Below are 17,784 nucleotides of genomic sequence, written 5' to 3'. Positions count from 1 at the left end.
GGCTGGGGAGAGGGAGGTCTGGGCCTCTTTGCTTAGGCTGCTGCCCCCGCGACCCGGCCTTGGATAAAGCGTGTGAAGATGGATGGATGGATAAATACATTTTAACTACATAATTTAACTACATGTATACATATACTACATGTATATGTGTATCCATGCATTCCAGTTGCCCTCTGAGCACTGGGAAGTACTTAAAGTCTACAATGAACTGCACAATGACCCCAAATTCTGACCCCCCACTAACTTCCTGACTCACTTATTCTCCTTTTTGGCAGAGAGCAAAATACATGGTTCCATTAACCACAGCAAGTTGTCCAGATGCTGAAACAGCAGAGCAGTCCTAAAGCTTCACACCACCATGTTTGACTATTGATATGATGTTCTTCTTATTAACAGCTATCAGTTTCAGGCGAGGTGACTCCAACGGACAGAGTGATGGAGTCCAACTTTGGGATCTTTTCGTCAATGAAGCCATCATTTAAAACCTGGGTTTTCTATTTTCTTAGGTTAGCTGTGTCTACTATTAAAATTAGTTTAAAACTGAGCTATCAGCATGCTGGTGCGGTGGCTAGCACTGTTGCCTCAAAGCCAGAAGGACCTGAGTTCAAATCCACCACGTGGCTGGAGGCTCTCTGTGTGTCTCTGTAACAGTAATAACATTTGTAACCTTCTTTCCATACACTGCTCAACAATATTAAAGAAGCACTGATCCATCAAGTTACACTTCTAGGATATTGATGTGGTCAGTTAATAAGCAGAGGGGGCATTAATCAGCTTCAGCTGCTTTGGCTAGGATCAGTCTCACTACTGATAGCGACATTTCCACCAAACAATGTGGTGTCCTTTCATTCCCAGCACATCATATCAATGTAAATATCCAGCAGTATTTTCACCCACTGAGACCTGATGTGTTTTCAGAGTAGTTCCCTTCCCAGACAGAGGACACAGGATGAGATGGAGGTGACAGGAAGTGTAAGAGGAACTGTCAGGGGAGGCTAACAGCTAAGCTAGAGACTACTATGTGCAGAACACCACTTCCATTATTTTGCTCACTTACATCCCCTCTCTAGAAAATAAATTGCACTATATAAGAGTCTAGATTATCTAATGATAAAATGGGGGGTAAGAGACTTCTGTCCGATGATCCTGCAACAAACTTAGCTGAACGTGGCTGTTTCTGATGGGATAACAAAGCTTTGGATGGATAGGAGCCAAGCTTCTTAGTGTTAAATCCTGTGGTGTTGGTTTATGCATGTATACTAACAACACATGATGTGACAACAATGCAGTGGTGTCAGTGTTTTCCTGACATAGAGCTGCTGACGGTGACATGCAGACCCATTTACCACGATTATCATCACAGCTGTTTGCATCCACCTAATGCAAACATAAATCAGAGTGTTGAGACTCAGAAAGGTGAGAGCTAAGCTCAACCATGCGACCAGAACAGCAAAGCGTAGCCATGCTGGTTGGATTCAAAACGTCTCCTGTGACCGCAGTAACACCAGACACATGTGCAGGGGATTCAGGTGGTAACAGATTATAACGGTCTGACAACATTTTCAATGAAATGAACACAGTTTTCTGCTGATTTGCAGTAACAAACAACACCCCTGCAATAAAAGCCAGTCTTTAGCCTGCACCTAATCTGACTGAGCTTTACTGGCCAAAATGCTCCACAGAGGACACAATTTCCTCTGCTCTTCACCTGAGCTTGGCATTTCTGGAGGAGCTCACTTACACACAAATGTATTTTTTGGACTTGAGTACTATCCCACAGTAGCTGGTGAGAAATCTGAATCTCCTGGGTTTCAGCGTCACCATTTCTAACTGGCTGCTAGGCTTCCTCACCAACAGACCTCATCTGTTTTCAATGACATCATCAGGGATGGGGACGGGACATTAGAGACAACAGTTATCCTATAGACAGGTGGTTAATGGTGGGAGGAATGATAAAAATCTCATTCTGAAAATCAAGAAGATCAAACAGATGATAATCAACTTCAGACATAGTCCTGAAGTGTTTCACCCCTCGTTAGCTGACAGCAGAGCTGCGGAGGTAGTCAGCAGCCTTTCCCTGAGGGTGCAGATAACTGATTGTCTGTATGGGTCAGTAAACACATCGTCACTGGTTAAATGGGCTCAGCAGCATCTGTACTTCCTGCACACTTTCTCCTCAGACCCTCACCACTCTCTCCTGTGGCAACATAGAGATGATCTGCTGAATATCTGTCTGGTTTGGAAGTTCCAGTCTTCCGAGATATCACTGCAGAGAGTGGTGAGGACCTAACGCTGTCTCAGCAGAGCCCACAACATCAGAGCGCCCGCCCAGCCCCACCACACACTGTTCTCCCTGCGCCTAGAAAGAAGCATCAGGAACAGAAAAGCCAGCTTACCCTCTCATCCAACTATACTGAGTGCACATTTACTGCTCCCGGACTGTTCAAATGACTGAACGTTTAGGCAGCGCAATATTTTTGGAATGGTGATGTACGCTTTTTTTTGTTGTTGCTATATTTGTGTATTTATTTCCTGTACAGTTAGTATATATTTGATTTTTTGTATTTTATACTTTTAGATTTGGGTTTGTTCATACATATCGTATTACAGTTTTTCTCAAATGCTAAAACACATGTCACAAACGTTACCACCAGGTCCCCCAATGTCCAAACACAACACCCTTCTCTAAAGCTACATAAACACAACCACACCTTCCCACTGCAAAACTCAAACTCCCACACCAAGAGAGCAGCTCGAAGCTGTCAAAACTGTAAACACTATACACAGCATTACACACTACAGCAAAACAATTGAAAACACAATGCTCAATTTGTGAGAAGGTTCTTTGTTTCATAACTGCCAATGCATATTTTAGAAACTATACAGTAACGGATCGTCGTAGATCTCTGCAGAGGATTAGGCATTTAGATTTGTGAGTTTCATATGAGTAGTATAAATCTATAGAAAATCTTGCATGTACGTACACTACTGTAACACAACTCAATGCAAAAACAGAATCTATTGCACACAACAGTAATCTTGAAAACATGAACAGGGTGGGAAGTTTTTTTATTTACGTTATTCACACCACACACACACCACAATCACTGTGCGGCATCATGTCGCTGAGCTGTTGCTCGCATCTCGTCCGTAATGATGGTGCGAGGTTGTCTTGCTCTCCCTCCTGGACCTTCTCCTCTCCCATGTTGGCCTTCTCCTCTTCCTCGTTGGTCGCTCCTCTTCCTCCTCTCATTTGAACTCCTCTTCCTCATTGGCCTGCTCCTCTTCTTCCAGGGCCAGCTCTTCTCCCTCCTCTGCATCAAATTCCTCTTCCCCTGACTCTGCCTTCATCCATTGTGTTTGTTTGGAATCTTCAGCATACTGTGCACTCTGAACTTGCTTTTACATGTGGGTACAGCATTAGCAACAAGTGTCTTCAATTTTGAGTCATTGTGTGTAGTGAATGATGCCAGGTGTGTTCCCTGTGTTCAAAGATTGGTGACTGTGGCAAGCATTTTGCATCACATGGGCTTTCATTTGAGAATATGAGCAGAGTTGTTTTGCAACATGTGTTTTAGCAAGGAAAAATGTGTTTAGATTTATGAGTACAGAGGGTTGTGTTTTGTGAATTGTGTCTTCATGTGACATGTGTTTATGGTACTGGAATATGGTGGCTACATTTAGTAAATGTGTTTAGACTACTGGTCATTTGGGTTACAGGATTGACTTTTGTGATTTAACATTTGAGAAAAACTGTAATGCACTAACTGGTGTATATTGTAAATGACAATAAAGCCGGTATTTTTTATCTATTGCAGAGGGAAATGGCTGGATGTGGCTTGTTGTAGTGTAGTACAGTGCATGTGGAGGCAGCTTCACTTGTTCCACTTTGTTATGTTACAGCTTTATTTTAAAATAGATTAAATTCTCTTTTAACCTCAAAATTTCACAATGACAAAGTTAAAAAAAAGTTTGCTTGAAATTCTTGTAAATTTACTCAAAATAAATAAAATAAAACATGTACACATATATTCACAGCCTCAATACTTTGTTGCAATTAGAGCCTCAAGTCTTCTTGAGTATGGTCCTTTAAGCTCAGCACACCTCTTTTGGGGCAGTTTGTGCCATTCTTCTTTGCAGGACCTCTCAAGCTCCCATTGCAGATTTGCTGGGCAGTGTCGGTGCACACCATGTTCAGATCTCTGAGAAATGTTCAGTCAGACTGGGCTTTGGTTCGGCCATTTGACAACATTGTCTTTGTAATGTTGGCTGTGTTCTTCACCTTCACCCCAGTCCCAAGTCCAGAGCACTAAAGGAGGTTGTCATCAAGGATGTCCTTCTAGAAGGTTCTGCTGTCTCTACAGAGCAATGTTGAAGCTCTGTCTGAGTAACCATTGGGTTCTAGGTGACTTTGATGATTACAGTCCTTCCAAAGTGCAGACTGACCAGTCGGCCAGCTCTAGGAAGAGTCCTGGTGGTTCCTAACATATTCCATTTACAGATATGGGAACTTATATGTATGGAGATGTATGCATTTCACCACATCATTTGGTAGAATTGACCAGAGATGAACTCCAATCAAGTTAAAGAAACATGACTAATGGTCGGTGGAAACAGGATGCACCAATTTTCAGTGTCATGGCAAAAGGGGGGAATTCTTGTGTATACGTTCTTGTGTTTTATTTTTAATGAATGAATGAAACTTAGTTCGGTCTGCAATGATGGAGTGTCGTGTGTAGAATTTAGAGGTGAAAAATGAATGTAATCCATAATCTACTACTGCGATTGTTCAGATTGGCTGGGCAGCCAGCACTTGGAAGAGACGGAGGCCCCTGTTCTCATCGGGACCTTCAATTCTGCTGTAATTTTTTCTGTAACCTTCCCCAGATTTATGCCTCAATACAATCCTCTCTCAGAGGTCTGCAGGCAACTCCTTGAACTTCATGCTTTGGCTTGTGCTCTCACATCAACTGTGGGAGCTTATATAGACAAATCATGTCCAATCCACTGAATTTACCACAGCTAGATTGGAATCAACATCTGACAGATGCTGAGGGGAAGCAGGATGAACCTGAGCTCTATTCTGAGTGTCATGGCAAAGGCTGTGAATGCTTATGTACATGTTAAATTTTGCTTTTTATTTTTCAAGAAAACTTCTCTTTGACTTTGTGATTATGGAGTGTTGTGTGTAGAATTCAGATGTGAAAAATGAATTTAATTTATGCTGGAATAAGACAGCAAAATGACAGGAGGCAGCAGAAGTGAAGTGCTGTGAATGCTTTCCAGATGCACCAAATAGTTCTGATAATATGAAAGCAGCACCGATTGTTGCAGAAGTTCCACAAGTTAAATTGTTTTGCATGTATGTTTCCACCAGGATTCGTCTACTTAGACATGTTTCATTAATACATCAAAGTCTGATGTTTGCCATGTTAATCTCTGAGTGCATCAAGGATAAAGTGCTCCCATTTGTTCCCCAAATCTTAGAACATCAAATACAGCTCTGGCTGCTCATTTCCCTGCATTTAGCATCTCAGGGGACGAGCGAGGAAAGGGAAAACAAGCAGTGCTCCACAGTCTTATCAGTGATCACCTACCTAAAGCAGGCAGTAAATAGGGAGGCTGTGACAGTCCTTAGAGCAAAGACCTGGGTTGTATTTATAAGTCATGCAGTAACTTTCTTTTCATTCGTGTATACCTTTTTTGTCATGTTTGCTTTTCTTGTACTTTTGATCATTTAGCTTCTGTTAGGTTGTAGCTCTGTGTTTCATTGTCAGTCACTGTGTCAAACTCACGTTCATTCATCTGTCGTGTCTCTTGTTTCCTGTTTTATTTTGATAGTCCTTGTCCTGCGCTCAGTGTAATCAGTTTTCCTTCCCCTCCGCCTCGTTATGTCAGATTAGTCCCAGCTGTGTTCCCACCTGTTCCCCATCCTCCATCCATCTGTCAGTCAGTCAGGTTTTCCGTCTGAGAGTCCTGAATTTGGGTCCTATACTGGCCTGCCACACAGCTTATAATGACATTTTTAAATTAAGTATAAATAAGTAAAACGTAGGAACCATACTATTTAACCTTACTGTCAACAAATAAATGCCATGTCGAATGGGCTGCTGGTTGAATGCATACTCTGTGCACACTGATACCTCATACAAACAGACTCAATCCATTTATGCTGCATTAATTTCTTCACTCCTCTTTCAATTTCCAATTTTACTGTATCACCAGCATCACATTTTTATGGTCTTTAAAATCATGTAGATGCAAATTAAACTTCTGGCACAGATGCATGAGAGCATTAATGCCTTCTTTGTGTATGTGCTGGTATTGGGGACCACAGAGTAAATCAGAGCTGTATTGTTTTGTGCTGTTAGGCCTTTGGCTACAGCCACACAGCAGATCTGATAATGTCCATTTATTTTCTTTGGAATTAAGAATCACCAGAATATACACAATCCAAGTGGCAAGTGTAATACGTTTGTTTGGTTTTATGAAAAATACTTGAGGCACATTTGCAGTTGCAGCATCAGATGCAGTCTGAAAGAGATCAAACATGACCCTAACATGATGTGATTTTGTCACAGTCTACTGTATATGTGAACCATTTAAGCATTTAAAATGAAAGGTTGTGGGTCGTCAGTTCCTACCTCTGTGTTGTAAATATGTACACATTATTGAAAGCAGAGTTTTTGTTCAACCACTGACTCCACCTCCACCAGCCTCCTATATTGCACCTTTTTGCTAACCTGCTCCATACATGATGATTTGAAGCAAACATTTCTAGTTTGGATCACTTCATCAGGTTGCCACTTATTTTTAGTCCAGTTCCTGGATAATTTGGCCAATCTGGTAAGCCTTTTCTCCCACTTTCCCTTCCTTAAATCTGGCTTCTTGACAGCCTCCCTGCCACTGACACATGCATCTCTTGGGTTGTGTGTCAGGTCTTTGCTGGATTTCTTCCCTGTTTTGCTAGAAACTGTCCATGTGCTGCAGATATAATGATGCAGACATAGCTGCCACTACGTTTGTCCTTTGGTGCCTTCCATTATGTATTTGTAAACATATTAAGAGAAAGGTTTCTGGTTTGATTCCAGCCAGAGACCCAAATGCATCTGGTGTGAAACTCTTTCAAATCAAGCATGCAGAGTTACTTGTGCGGGGAGTTCCTTATAGCAAAGCAGCAGCCGAAAGTAGCTCTCACTTTATTTTCTGTTTTCTGTTTGTTTGTTTTCAAGGACACACTACAGACAGTGCTGAGAGTAACTTTGTTGGTGCAAACAAATTAATAAATAATCAAAATTGTAAGTGTTTTTGCTACAGGCTAGTGGGCTGGGAGTCAGAGTTACCAGCCTGGTTACTGACACAAAATGGTGAGCCATTCAGGGGATAACCAATCACATGTTAGTCTTAGATCTTCCTACAAAAGCATTTCCACCCTCCTTAGTAGACTTGTGTTTGTGGGGAATGAGTTTCCATGCTAGGTCCTGGGAAAGCGACTCTCAGTCTCTCTCTCTCCAGGCTCTAGGTGCATCCATCAGGTGGGCCATCTCCCATCTCCCATAGCACACAGCTTCCTACATACCAGTGTGTGAATGTGTGTGTGAATGGATGTGTAAAGCGCTTTGGGGTCCTTAGGGACCATTTACATAAAGACTGTGTCAGCTCCCAAAAAGACAAAAAACAAACTAAAAACCAACAGCAAACAACTTAAACATAAACAATCACAAAGAAAGAAAAATACAGTATCCACATCTGAACCAAAGAGTAAAACAGTGAAATGTGGATTATTACAGTTTTTTTTACAGACGCTAGGACACATTTCTCAATACTTAGGTCACGTTTGCAAAACTCCTCACACAGTGAGCACAACAGAAGTCTATGTGGGCTAAACTGAGGACCAGTTATCATTGTTTTGGCACAAAATGCATTCAATGACTACATCTCTCAAATTTCATGAATTATCTTCTCACTCAGACACAACAACTGCCAAAAATCTTTGTACGTACAGGACATTTTGCATGTGCTTACATACTGTTTTCAAAACTGTTAAACTTATGGCCAAAACAATAACACAATGCAAAACTTAAAAAGACAGCAAAATGCAACAGCAATATTTTATTGAAACATATTTTAAATCTAAAAATGCAGTTTAACCAGCCACAGCTGATTCTCATTGTAGATGAACATCTACACAGGTGTTACTCCTTCAATTTTTCAACTCCTTCAATTCTGGCAGCCAGAAGATTCTTTCCTAGGTGTGTTGCCCTAGATGACATAAGATGTGATGTGGATGAGAACCTGTGGCCAAATGGAGAAGACTAGAGTAGAGTAGATTAGCATTACTATTGTATGTGTATCAGTGGATGGTGTGTATAACAAATTGATTTACTCTGCCTCACAGAAACCTGGTTGCAGCAGGATGATTATGTTAGTTTAAATGAATCATTCTAACTACCAGAAACCTCGAAGCCCAGGCCGAGGGGGCGGTGTGGCAGCAATTTTTTACACCAGCCTATTACAGTTTTTTACAGTCGCTAACAAGCGTTTGTCCAAACAGTTGTCACATTTGCAAAACTCTAAACACAATTAGCACAGGATCGGTCTGTTGTGGCCATACCATTCACACATTTCATGTCGTGTTCACCCAATATGCAGTCAGTGAACACATTTCCACAATGCTTACATTTTCTTAACAGACAAGTTATACCTCCCAACAAAACTATGGACTGTTCTTGTAGTATCTACGAATGTTAACACACAACATCCCACAATAGCAAAAACAATATTCCAAACCGTAGATACAGTATAAAAACCTCTGCCCCTGCAATGATATCAGTACAAAAACAATATCAATATCAAAAATATATCTCAGCTGTAAACAAACAAACAATTGAATAATTGACACACAGCTGATTTATGTTGGGTAAATTGGGCCAACCACACCTTCTTCCATTCTGGCTTAGACTCAGTGGGGTTCATAAGGCAAGACCTTGAGGAGTGATGTTTTTGGAAACAAAAAAAAGACAAACACTGTAATGTCTGGTCGAGGAGGAGTAAGAGCAAGGGGCCCAGAGAGAAGAGCAGGCCCAAGGAGAGGGCAAGGTATAGGTGTAAGAATGCGTGGTGGTGGCATTCCAAGGGCTGCAAGAACAGTAGTCAGTGATGAAATCCGTGCCACTATCATTGACCATGTAATCAACCATGGTCTTTCACTAAGAGAGGCTGGTGAAAGAGTGCAGCCCAATTTGAGGCGGTCAACGGTTGCCTCCATTATACGCACCTTTCAACAAACCAACAGGTAAGTATTGCATTTTACATGGATTGTTCCTATTCTCACTTGACATGTCAATATGGTCATACAGTAATGCATATGTTGAATTGTCTGTCTTTCTAAAGAATGCAACGTCTTCCACCCTCTGGGGGAAGAGGAAAGCTCCTCAGTAATGATCAGGAGCTTGCCATTGTGGAAATGGTTACTGCAAATAATGCAATAAAACTGCGTGAAATACAAACCAGAATTGTGGCGGACCATGAGATATTCGACAATATCGATAGAATCAGCCTCACAACCATTTCGCGGACATTGTCCAAACATAGAGTGCGGATGAAGCAGCTCTACACTGTTCCCTTTGAGAGGAACAGTGAGAGGGTCAAGGAGCTACGACGACAATATGTCCAGGTACAGTGTATATTCAATCCAATGTCCAGTTCTATAAGCTTTGCACTTTGCAAGTAGGTAACCTACACAATACTAGGTTACAGTACAGTATGGTATACAGTACTAACATGACTTACATAAACTTTGTTTCAGAGAGTTATGGAATTGGAGGCCAACCAGGCCCCTCATGAATTCATATACATCGATGAGGCAGGATTCAATCTGGCCAAAAGGCGTCGACGTGGACGGAATGTGATTGGTAAAAGGGCCACAGTTGATGTGCCAGGACAGAGAGGGGCAAACATTACCATGTGTGCAGCAATTGCAAATGCAGGATTACTCCTTCACAAATGTCAGGTTGGACCCTATAATACAGAGCGCTTGCTTGCCTTTCTCAATGATCTCCACCAGCGCCTGGTTCCAGAGCAGGGTCAGGAGGGTGAAAACATGAGGACCTTTGTAATTACCTGGGACAATGTGGCTTTCCATCACTCGCAAGCAATAACAACATGGTTTGAAGTCCACCCAAGACTGGTGAGTCTCTTCCTTCCACCCTATTCACCTTTCCTCAACCCCATAGAGGAGTTCTTTTCTGCATGGCGGTGGAAGGTTTATGACCATCAGCCACATGACTGCTGGCTCCAGGGACATCACAGTTGACGATTGCCAAGGGTGGATCCGACATACCAGGCGGTTTTATCCCAGGTGCATCGACTTGGCTGACATCAGATGTGATGTTGATGAAAACATGTGGCCTAACCCTGAAGATCGCAGAGATTAGATGCAACTTTTTTGCCTTTTTTTAGCCCCCCTCCCCCCCTTTTTATCTTGGCTTTTTGCTGTTGTTTTTTTGTGTGGTTTGTGGCTCAGCTGCAGGTGAGGTTTGGAGCAGAGGTTCAGGGGGCAATGCTGCATCTGCGATGTTGTATCATGTTGTATTGTGACAGTAGCAGAAATAATAAAACCAACAGGCAATAAAGTAGAGCAAATGTCTACAGCAAACCCCAAACAGAAATAATGGTCAGTCACTTGCTAAAGCTTTACATATTATAGTGCGTTTTTCATCTTATTTTACAATCATACACTTTCTTAGAAGCAAGCAGATGCTTTATCACATGCCCATGAACTTATTGAGAGGCTATTTTGGGTTTAGTAGCTCGGTTTTTACACTTTCACATGTGCGCTGATGACTCAAGAATCAAACCTCCAGCCTTCTAATTGGTGTTCAACACACTTGATATCCATCACAGCCACACAACAGAAAACATATCAGCCTAATTTGCAGTGGTATCACATCAGCTACCTGTCCCATTTTAACATGGCTCAAACCCTACCTGTTTAAGTGTTGATAACACGTATACAACTTTATGTACTGATTGACAAGAAGTAGCCCAGAGCCCTCTAATAGTTAGAAAAACACCAATACAGTGGGGCAAAAAAGTATTTAGTCAGCCACCGATTGTGCAAGTTCCCCCACCTAAAATGATGACAGAGGTCAGTAATTTGCACCAGAGGTACACTTCAACTGTGAGAGACAGAATGTGAAAAAAAAAATCCATGAATCCACATGGTAGGATTTGTAAAGAATTCTCTGGCAGGTAGCTCCATGCCCTCCTGGGTTTTAAATGCACCTTAGAACACACATGCATCAACACTACAATGAGCGGGTGGAGGGAGGTTTGGAGTCTTCTCTCACCCCCATTCTCTGCGACCTGCTGGAGCGGGGGGGCTAGGAGGAGGAGTTGGCCGTCCGACTGCGGTCTGGAGTGTGGGGCCTCCCTGCTGCTGCGGAGTCGGGGCGGTCTGCCTCCCCCCACCGCAGGGAAAAGGGTAACACCACCTGGGTCTGGGTGCAGTTCCCCCCTCCAGGGGCAAGGGTACCTAGACCCGGGGCTTAGAGTACGCTTGGGGAGTGTGATCGTGTGTACAGCGTCTCTTTATGTCTGTCTCCACGTTGGTTGAGTGTGGAGTAAGTGTATATGAGAGCATGAGGGTGGGAATGGATGTTTGTATATGTGTGTGCCTGTATTTCTGTGTCTATATGTCAGGTTGGGTGTCAGGCGCCACCTCTCTGGGGACATCTTAGGCCCTCCAAGGTATGGAGGCCTCTCTCCCCCTACCACCACTTCCCCTGCCAGTGGCGGACTCCCTCAGACATCGGTGCGTTGGTGGTTCTTTGTGTCCGGGGGTGGGCGTCCAGGTACACACCGGCTCACTCCTTGGCGGCCGCTTATCGGGGCCTGGAGCCTGGGGCTCGCTCGGGCCACTTCGGAGGTGGGGTGCCCCCGGCCTCTCGGCCTGGGGCTCGGTCACTCAGGCACGGCTGGCTGCCGGCGGAGCTCACGGGCGCGTCACTGCAACTCCCCCTGGCTTCTGCTCCGCGGCTGCTGAGTGAGCCCTCATCTGGGACTCTCCTCAGCTCTTTCTGGGACAGTGGCGCGGCTGCCCCTCTGTTGGTCTTCCTTGGTCTCTTGTGTTCTGGGGGCCTCTGGATGTCTGGAGTTTTGATCTCCTCCATACCTGCTTCATGCCCTGGAGGACGGGGCTGTGGCCCCCCCACACCCTCTAGCAGATCATTACATGAAGGAACCTTTTAAAAAACAAAAAACAAGCGCGTCCATGCTCACAGGTGTACACACGGGTGATCACACCCACAAACTACACCCTTTTTGGCTCCTACCTCAAAGCACACTGTGTTCTGTTGATCTTATGTGCTGCACAATAATGTTTAATATTTAGTATTTACTGTCATATTCCCATATATCATTGTGATGTTGTTTATTCTATTACTCTTGTTCTCTTCTGCTTGTTTTCTTTTTTCTTTCTCAGCAGGTGATCCAGGTGATTGATATATGCATTTTTTTTTCTTGCCCATTCTGTTGGTTTTTGTTTTTTGCCCTTCTCCCCCGTCCCTCTTCTCAGCTGTTTCTCTTTCCCTCTTTCTTTCTCCCCTTCTTTCCCCCAGTCAAGTCTGTCCCGTATTCAGTAAGTGAAAATAAAATAAACAATAAAAGGTGAATCAAATGGACCATTACGGCAAGGCTGGGATGGTCAATTTGGTAAAGTAAATCCGTTGGGCATCTTTCTTTGCCTTTAGACAACAATTCTGATGGCAAAAGAGCCAAACGGGACAGGCAAAAAAAAAAAAAAAAAAAAAAAAAAAAAAAATAAAATCAGGGTGAAAATAAGTATTTGGTCAATAACAAAAATACAACTCAATACTTTGTAACATAACCTTTGTTGGCAATAACAGAGGTCAAACGTTTACTATAGGTCTTTACCAGGTTTGCACACACAGTAGCTGGTATTTTGGCCCATTCCTCCATGCAGATCTTCTCGAGAGCAGTGATGTTTTGGGGCTGTCGCCGAGCAACACGGACTTTCAACTCCCGCCACAGATTTTCTATGGGGTTGAGGTCTGGAGACTGGCTAGGCCACTCCAGGACTTTCAAATGCTTCTTACGGAGCCACTCCTTTGTTGCCCGGGCGGTGTGTTTTGGATCATTGTCATGTTGGAAGACCCAGCCTCGTTTCATCTTCAAAGTTCTCACTGATGGAAGGAGGTTTTGGCTCAAAATCTCACGATACATGGCCCCATTCATTCTGTCCTTAACACGGATCAGTCCTCCTGTCCCCTTGGCAGAAAAACAGCCCCATAGCATGATTCGACACAGCAACACCATGAGACCGGACAGTGTGCGCACCACGGATGACGTCAGTGCGCACACTGTGTCTGAGGAGGATGTGCGGAGGTGCTTCAGGAAGGTGAACGCACGCAAAGCTACTGGTCCGGACGGGATTCCCGGCCGCGTCCTCAAGTCATGCGCGGCTCAGCTGGCTGGAGTGTTCACACACATCTTCAACCTTTCCCTCTCTCTGTCTGTAGTCCCAGCCTGCTTCAAAATGGCCACCATCGTCCCTGTACCCAAATCCTCCACCATCTCCTCATTGAACGACTGGCGACCTGTAGCCCTGACCCCCATCGTAAGCAAATGCTTCGAGAAGCTGGTCAGGGACTTCATCTGCTCTGCACTACCCGACTCACTGGACCCTCTACAGTTCGCATACCGCCACAACAGGTCCACTGATGATGCCATAGCCCTGACACTACACACTGCCCTGTCACACCTGGAGAAGAGAGACACGTATGTGAGAATGCTGTTTGTAGATTACAGCTCAGCATTCAATACCATCGTTCCCTCGAAGCTGGACAGGAAACTGCAGGATCTAGGACTGAGCAGCTCCCTCTGCAGCTGGATCCTTAGCTTCCTGTCTGACAGACGCCAAGTGGTCAGACTGGGCAGCATCACCTCATCCCCCATCACACTGAACACTGGTGCTCCACAGGGGTGTGTACTGAGCCCTCTCCTATACTCACTCTACACCTACGACTGCACAGCCACTAACAACTCCAACATCATTGTGAAGTTTGCGGACGACACTACAGTGGTGGGTCTTATCACCAATGGTGATGAGACGGCTTACAGGGAGGAGGTCAGCGCCCTGACCCACTGGTGTCAAGACAACCATCTCACCCTCAACGTCGCAAAGACAAAGGAGTTGATAGTGGACTTCCGGAGGTGCAGAGAAGTACACACCCCCATCACCATCAACGGCGCTGCTGTGGAGAGAGTGAGCAGCTTCCGGTTCCTTGGTGTACATCTGGCTGAGGATCTTACGTGGTCAGTACACACAAACAAAACAGTGAAGAAGGCGCAGCAGCGCCTCTTCTTTCTCAGGAGACTGAAAAGATTCGGCATGAGCCCCCGCATCCTCAGGACCTTCTATCACTGTGCCATTGAGAGCATCCTCACTGGATGCATCACCACCTGGTATGGCAACAGCACCGCCTACAACTGCAAAGCTCTCCAGCGAGTAGTGCGGTGCTCTGAACGGATAATTGGAGGTGAGCTTCCCTCCCTCCAAGACATCTACAGGAAGCGCTGCCTGAGGAAAGCGGGGAGGATCATCAAGGACTCCAGTCACCCCAGCCATAAACTGTTCAGACTACTTCCATCAGGAAGGAGGTTCTGCAGCATCCGGTCCCGTACCAGCAGACTGAGAGACAGCTTCTTCCACCAGGCCATCAGACTGCTGAACACGTCATAGACACCTCAGCTTCACTACTGGAACTTTAACATTATGCACTCCATACTGTACAGTAATGCCACTGTTTTGCACATGTCTCAACTCTGTATATTTTTATATATTTTATTTATTGTTTACTCTATTTAATTTGTAAAATATGTGTACACACACACACACACACACACACGTAGAAAAATATTTAGTATACACATCCAGAAATGCATATACTATTATATATTGTACATATATTTATTAGTTTCAGATGTAGCCATTCTTGTATTTTGCTTGTTTACATTATTGTATTTTGCACAACTCTGTTGCTTGTGAAGCTCGCACACAAGAATTTCACTCACATGTGCTGTACCAATGTACCTGCACATGTGATGTGCAGAAAAACAGCCCCATAGCATGATGTTTCCACCCCCATGCTTCACAGTAGGTATGGTGTTCTTGGGATGCAACTCAGTATTCGTCTTCCTCCAAACACGACGAGTTGAGTTTATACCAAAAAGTTCTACTTTGGTTTCATCTGACCACATGACATTCTCCCAATCCTCTGCTGTATCATCCATGTGCTCTCTGGCAAACTTCAGACGGGCCTGGACATGCACTGGCTTCAGCAGCGGAACACGTCTGGCACTGCGGGATTTGATTCCCTGCCGTTGTAGTGTGTTACTGATGGTGACCTTTGTTACTTTGGTCCCAGCTCTCTGCAGGTCATTCACCAGGTCCCCCCGTGTGGTTCTGGGATCTTTGCTCACCGTTCTCATGATCATTTTGACCCCACGGGATGAGATCTTGCGTGGAGCCCCAGATCGAGGGAGATTATCAGTGGTCTTGTATGTCTTCCATTTTCTGATGATTGCTCCCACAGTTGATTTTTTCACACCAAGCTGCTTGCCTATTGTAGATTCACTCTTCCCAGTCTGGTGCAGGTCTACAATACTTTTCCTGGTGTCCTTCGAAAGCTCTTTGGTCTTGGCCATGGCGGAGTTTGGAGTCTGACTGTTTGAGGCTGTGGACAGGTGTCTTTTATACAGATGATGAGTTCAAACAGGTGCCATTCATACAGGTAACGAGTGGGGACAGAAAAGCTTCTTACAGAAGACGTTACAGGTCTGTGAGAGCCAGAGATTTTCCTTGTTTGAGGTGACCAAATACTTATTTTCCACCCTAATTTACGAATAAATTCTTTACAAATCCTACCATGTGGATTCATGGATTTCTTTTTCACATTCTGTCTCTCACAGTTGAAGTGTACCTCTGGTGCAAATTACTGACCTCTGTCATCATTTTAAGTGGGGGAACTTGCACAATCGGTGGCTGACTAAATACTTTTTTGCCCCACTGTACATGGATACATACTGCTGTATGTTCACTCCAATGGACCAGAAACAGCAGTAGCATCCTGATATAAGCCAATATAAGGTTAAAATATGCCAATGAGGCAGGAAAGACTTGTTGTTAACACTAGTCCTTGAATATTTGACTAAAATATACAAAACTGTGGTTGTTAAAAGTGTATTTTCATGTTTGCATCCTCCGTTATATTGGAGAGTTTTACAGCACATACAAAACTGCAAAATCTAACAGCTGTCTGAGTTTATTTTTGACCTTTGAAATCTTATTTGGATATTTCACACATTTGTAGAAGTACTATTACACATATATAAATATTGGGTAAAATTCCAAATATACTTGTGTGATATTAGTTTGCAGTTGTCGACACATTACACTCACAAAGCTATTCAGTGTAAGCAAAAATAGCCCACTCATAAGCAGTTCAAACAGAGTTGGTCATTATTGAGAATTGCCTACAGCTGCCTCCACACCAACCGTTACCAAGGGAACAGCGTGTTATGCTTGCTACATGCATCAGTTTCCTCTTGACTTGTTACTTTGACAACAGGAATGTCAATTGGCTGTGCTGACAAAGAAACATTTTGACCAGCTATTTGCTGTTCACCTCATTTCTTGTTAGGGTAATTGGAGCTGCAGGAACAGTTGCTGTAAATCAACATGGTTTCTCATTAATATGGTTCAACCACCTACTTTACACATGCACTCCACAGCCTAATGCTACAACATGTTAACATGTTGCACATGCATTGTGTTTATCTTGTTATCTGTTATCTGACTTTCAGTTGTGTTTACATTTCAAAACAAGTCGTGCTTTCTCTTGATCTTTTGATCCCTCCGTCTGGTCTTTTCCTTAATGAAATCTAAATTTAACAGCTACATAACTTTTGCCGTTTGTTTTTCTTGGTCAAATGTGTCAAACTCCTCTCTGGTGGTAAGGGAAAGAATAAATATACAAAGACAATTCTACAGAAACCTCAGTTAGAGCATGCTGCTGAGAAATCTACACACTCACAATCCAAAGCGTTCTTTTTTATTTATACCTTTGAAACTACAGGAGGAGAATATTTATGAAACCCAAGGCTTAAAGGCTTTGAACACCTTTAGTGCTTAGTGACCTTCTACTAATAAGATCACATTCCATGGTTTATCATTCACTTGTGTTGGCTGCTCCACTAAGCCCAGAGAACACTGACACCACAGGTGGGCGATGGATTCTTCAGTGTTTAGAAAAATCTATTGGATGGCCAGCAGATTTTGAGACTTCTGGTCTGAAACAGACCAGAAGTCTCAAAATCTGATGTAGTCACCTGAAATTGCTTTTTACTACTCTACAAACTGAAGACATCAAATTATGAAGATATATGGAGTTATGTATTAATGGTGTTGGGACCATCAGGTTGGTGCACAGCTGACAGCCTCGTTTGGCAACTGTTAGAGTTCATATTATAGCAAACAGCTGAATAAAGAGAAACAACAGCCCATCATTACTTTAAGAACTGAAGGTCAGTCAGTCAGAAAATTGCTAAAACGTTGAATGTGTCCCCAAGTGCAGTCGCATCAAGCACTGCGATGAAACTGGCTCACATGAGGACGCCCAGGAAAGGAAGACCAAGAGTCCCTCTGCTGCTGAGGATACGTTCATCCGAGTCACCAGCCTCAGAAATCACAAGTTAACACTC

The 17,784-nt window shown here is 43.6% G+C and overlaps 1 protein-coding gene across 1 annotated transcript; it reads left to right on the top strand.

The window, feature by feature from the left end:
• The first annotated feature begins 8,515 nt into the window (after positions 1-8,515).
• On the top strand, positions 8,516-10,502 carry LOC121813572. The gene is made up of 2 exons (XM_042217416.1): positions 8,516-9,676; positions 9,809-10,502. Exons 1-2 carry the CDS (start codon positions 9,395-9,397, stop codon positions 10,313-10,315), a joined length of 789 nt encoding a protein of 262 aa, XP_042073350.1. The 5' UTR covers positions 8,516-9,394; the 3' UTR covers positions 10,316-10,502.
• Positions 10,503-17,784: the final 7,282 nt, after the last annotated feature.

Source organism: Haplochromis burtoni, unplaced genomic scaffold (assembly GCF_018398535.1).
Source record: "Haplochromis burtoni strain Fernald_Lab_line unplaced genomic scaffold, NCSU_Asbu1 Contig_1929, whole genome shotgun sequence".
NCBI classification, from domain to species: Eukaryota; Metazoa; Chordata; class Actinopteri; order Cichliformes; family Cichlidae; genus Haplochromis; species Haplochromis burtoni.
Note: the sequence above shows the minus strand (reverse complement) of the source record. Positions and strands in the feature narration are given on the sequence as shown.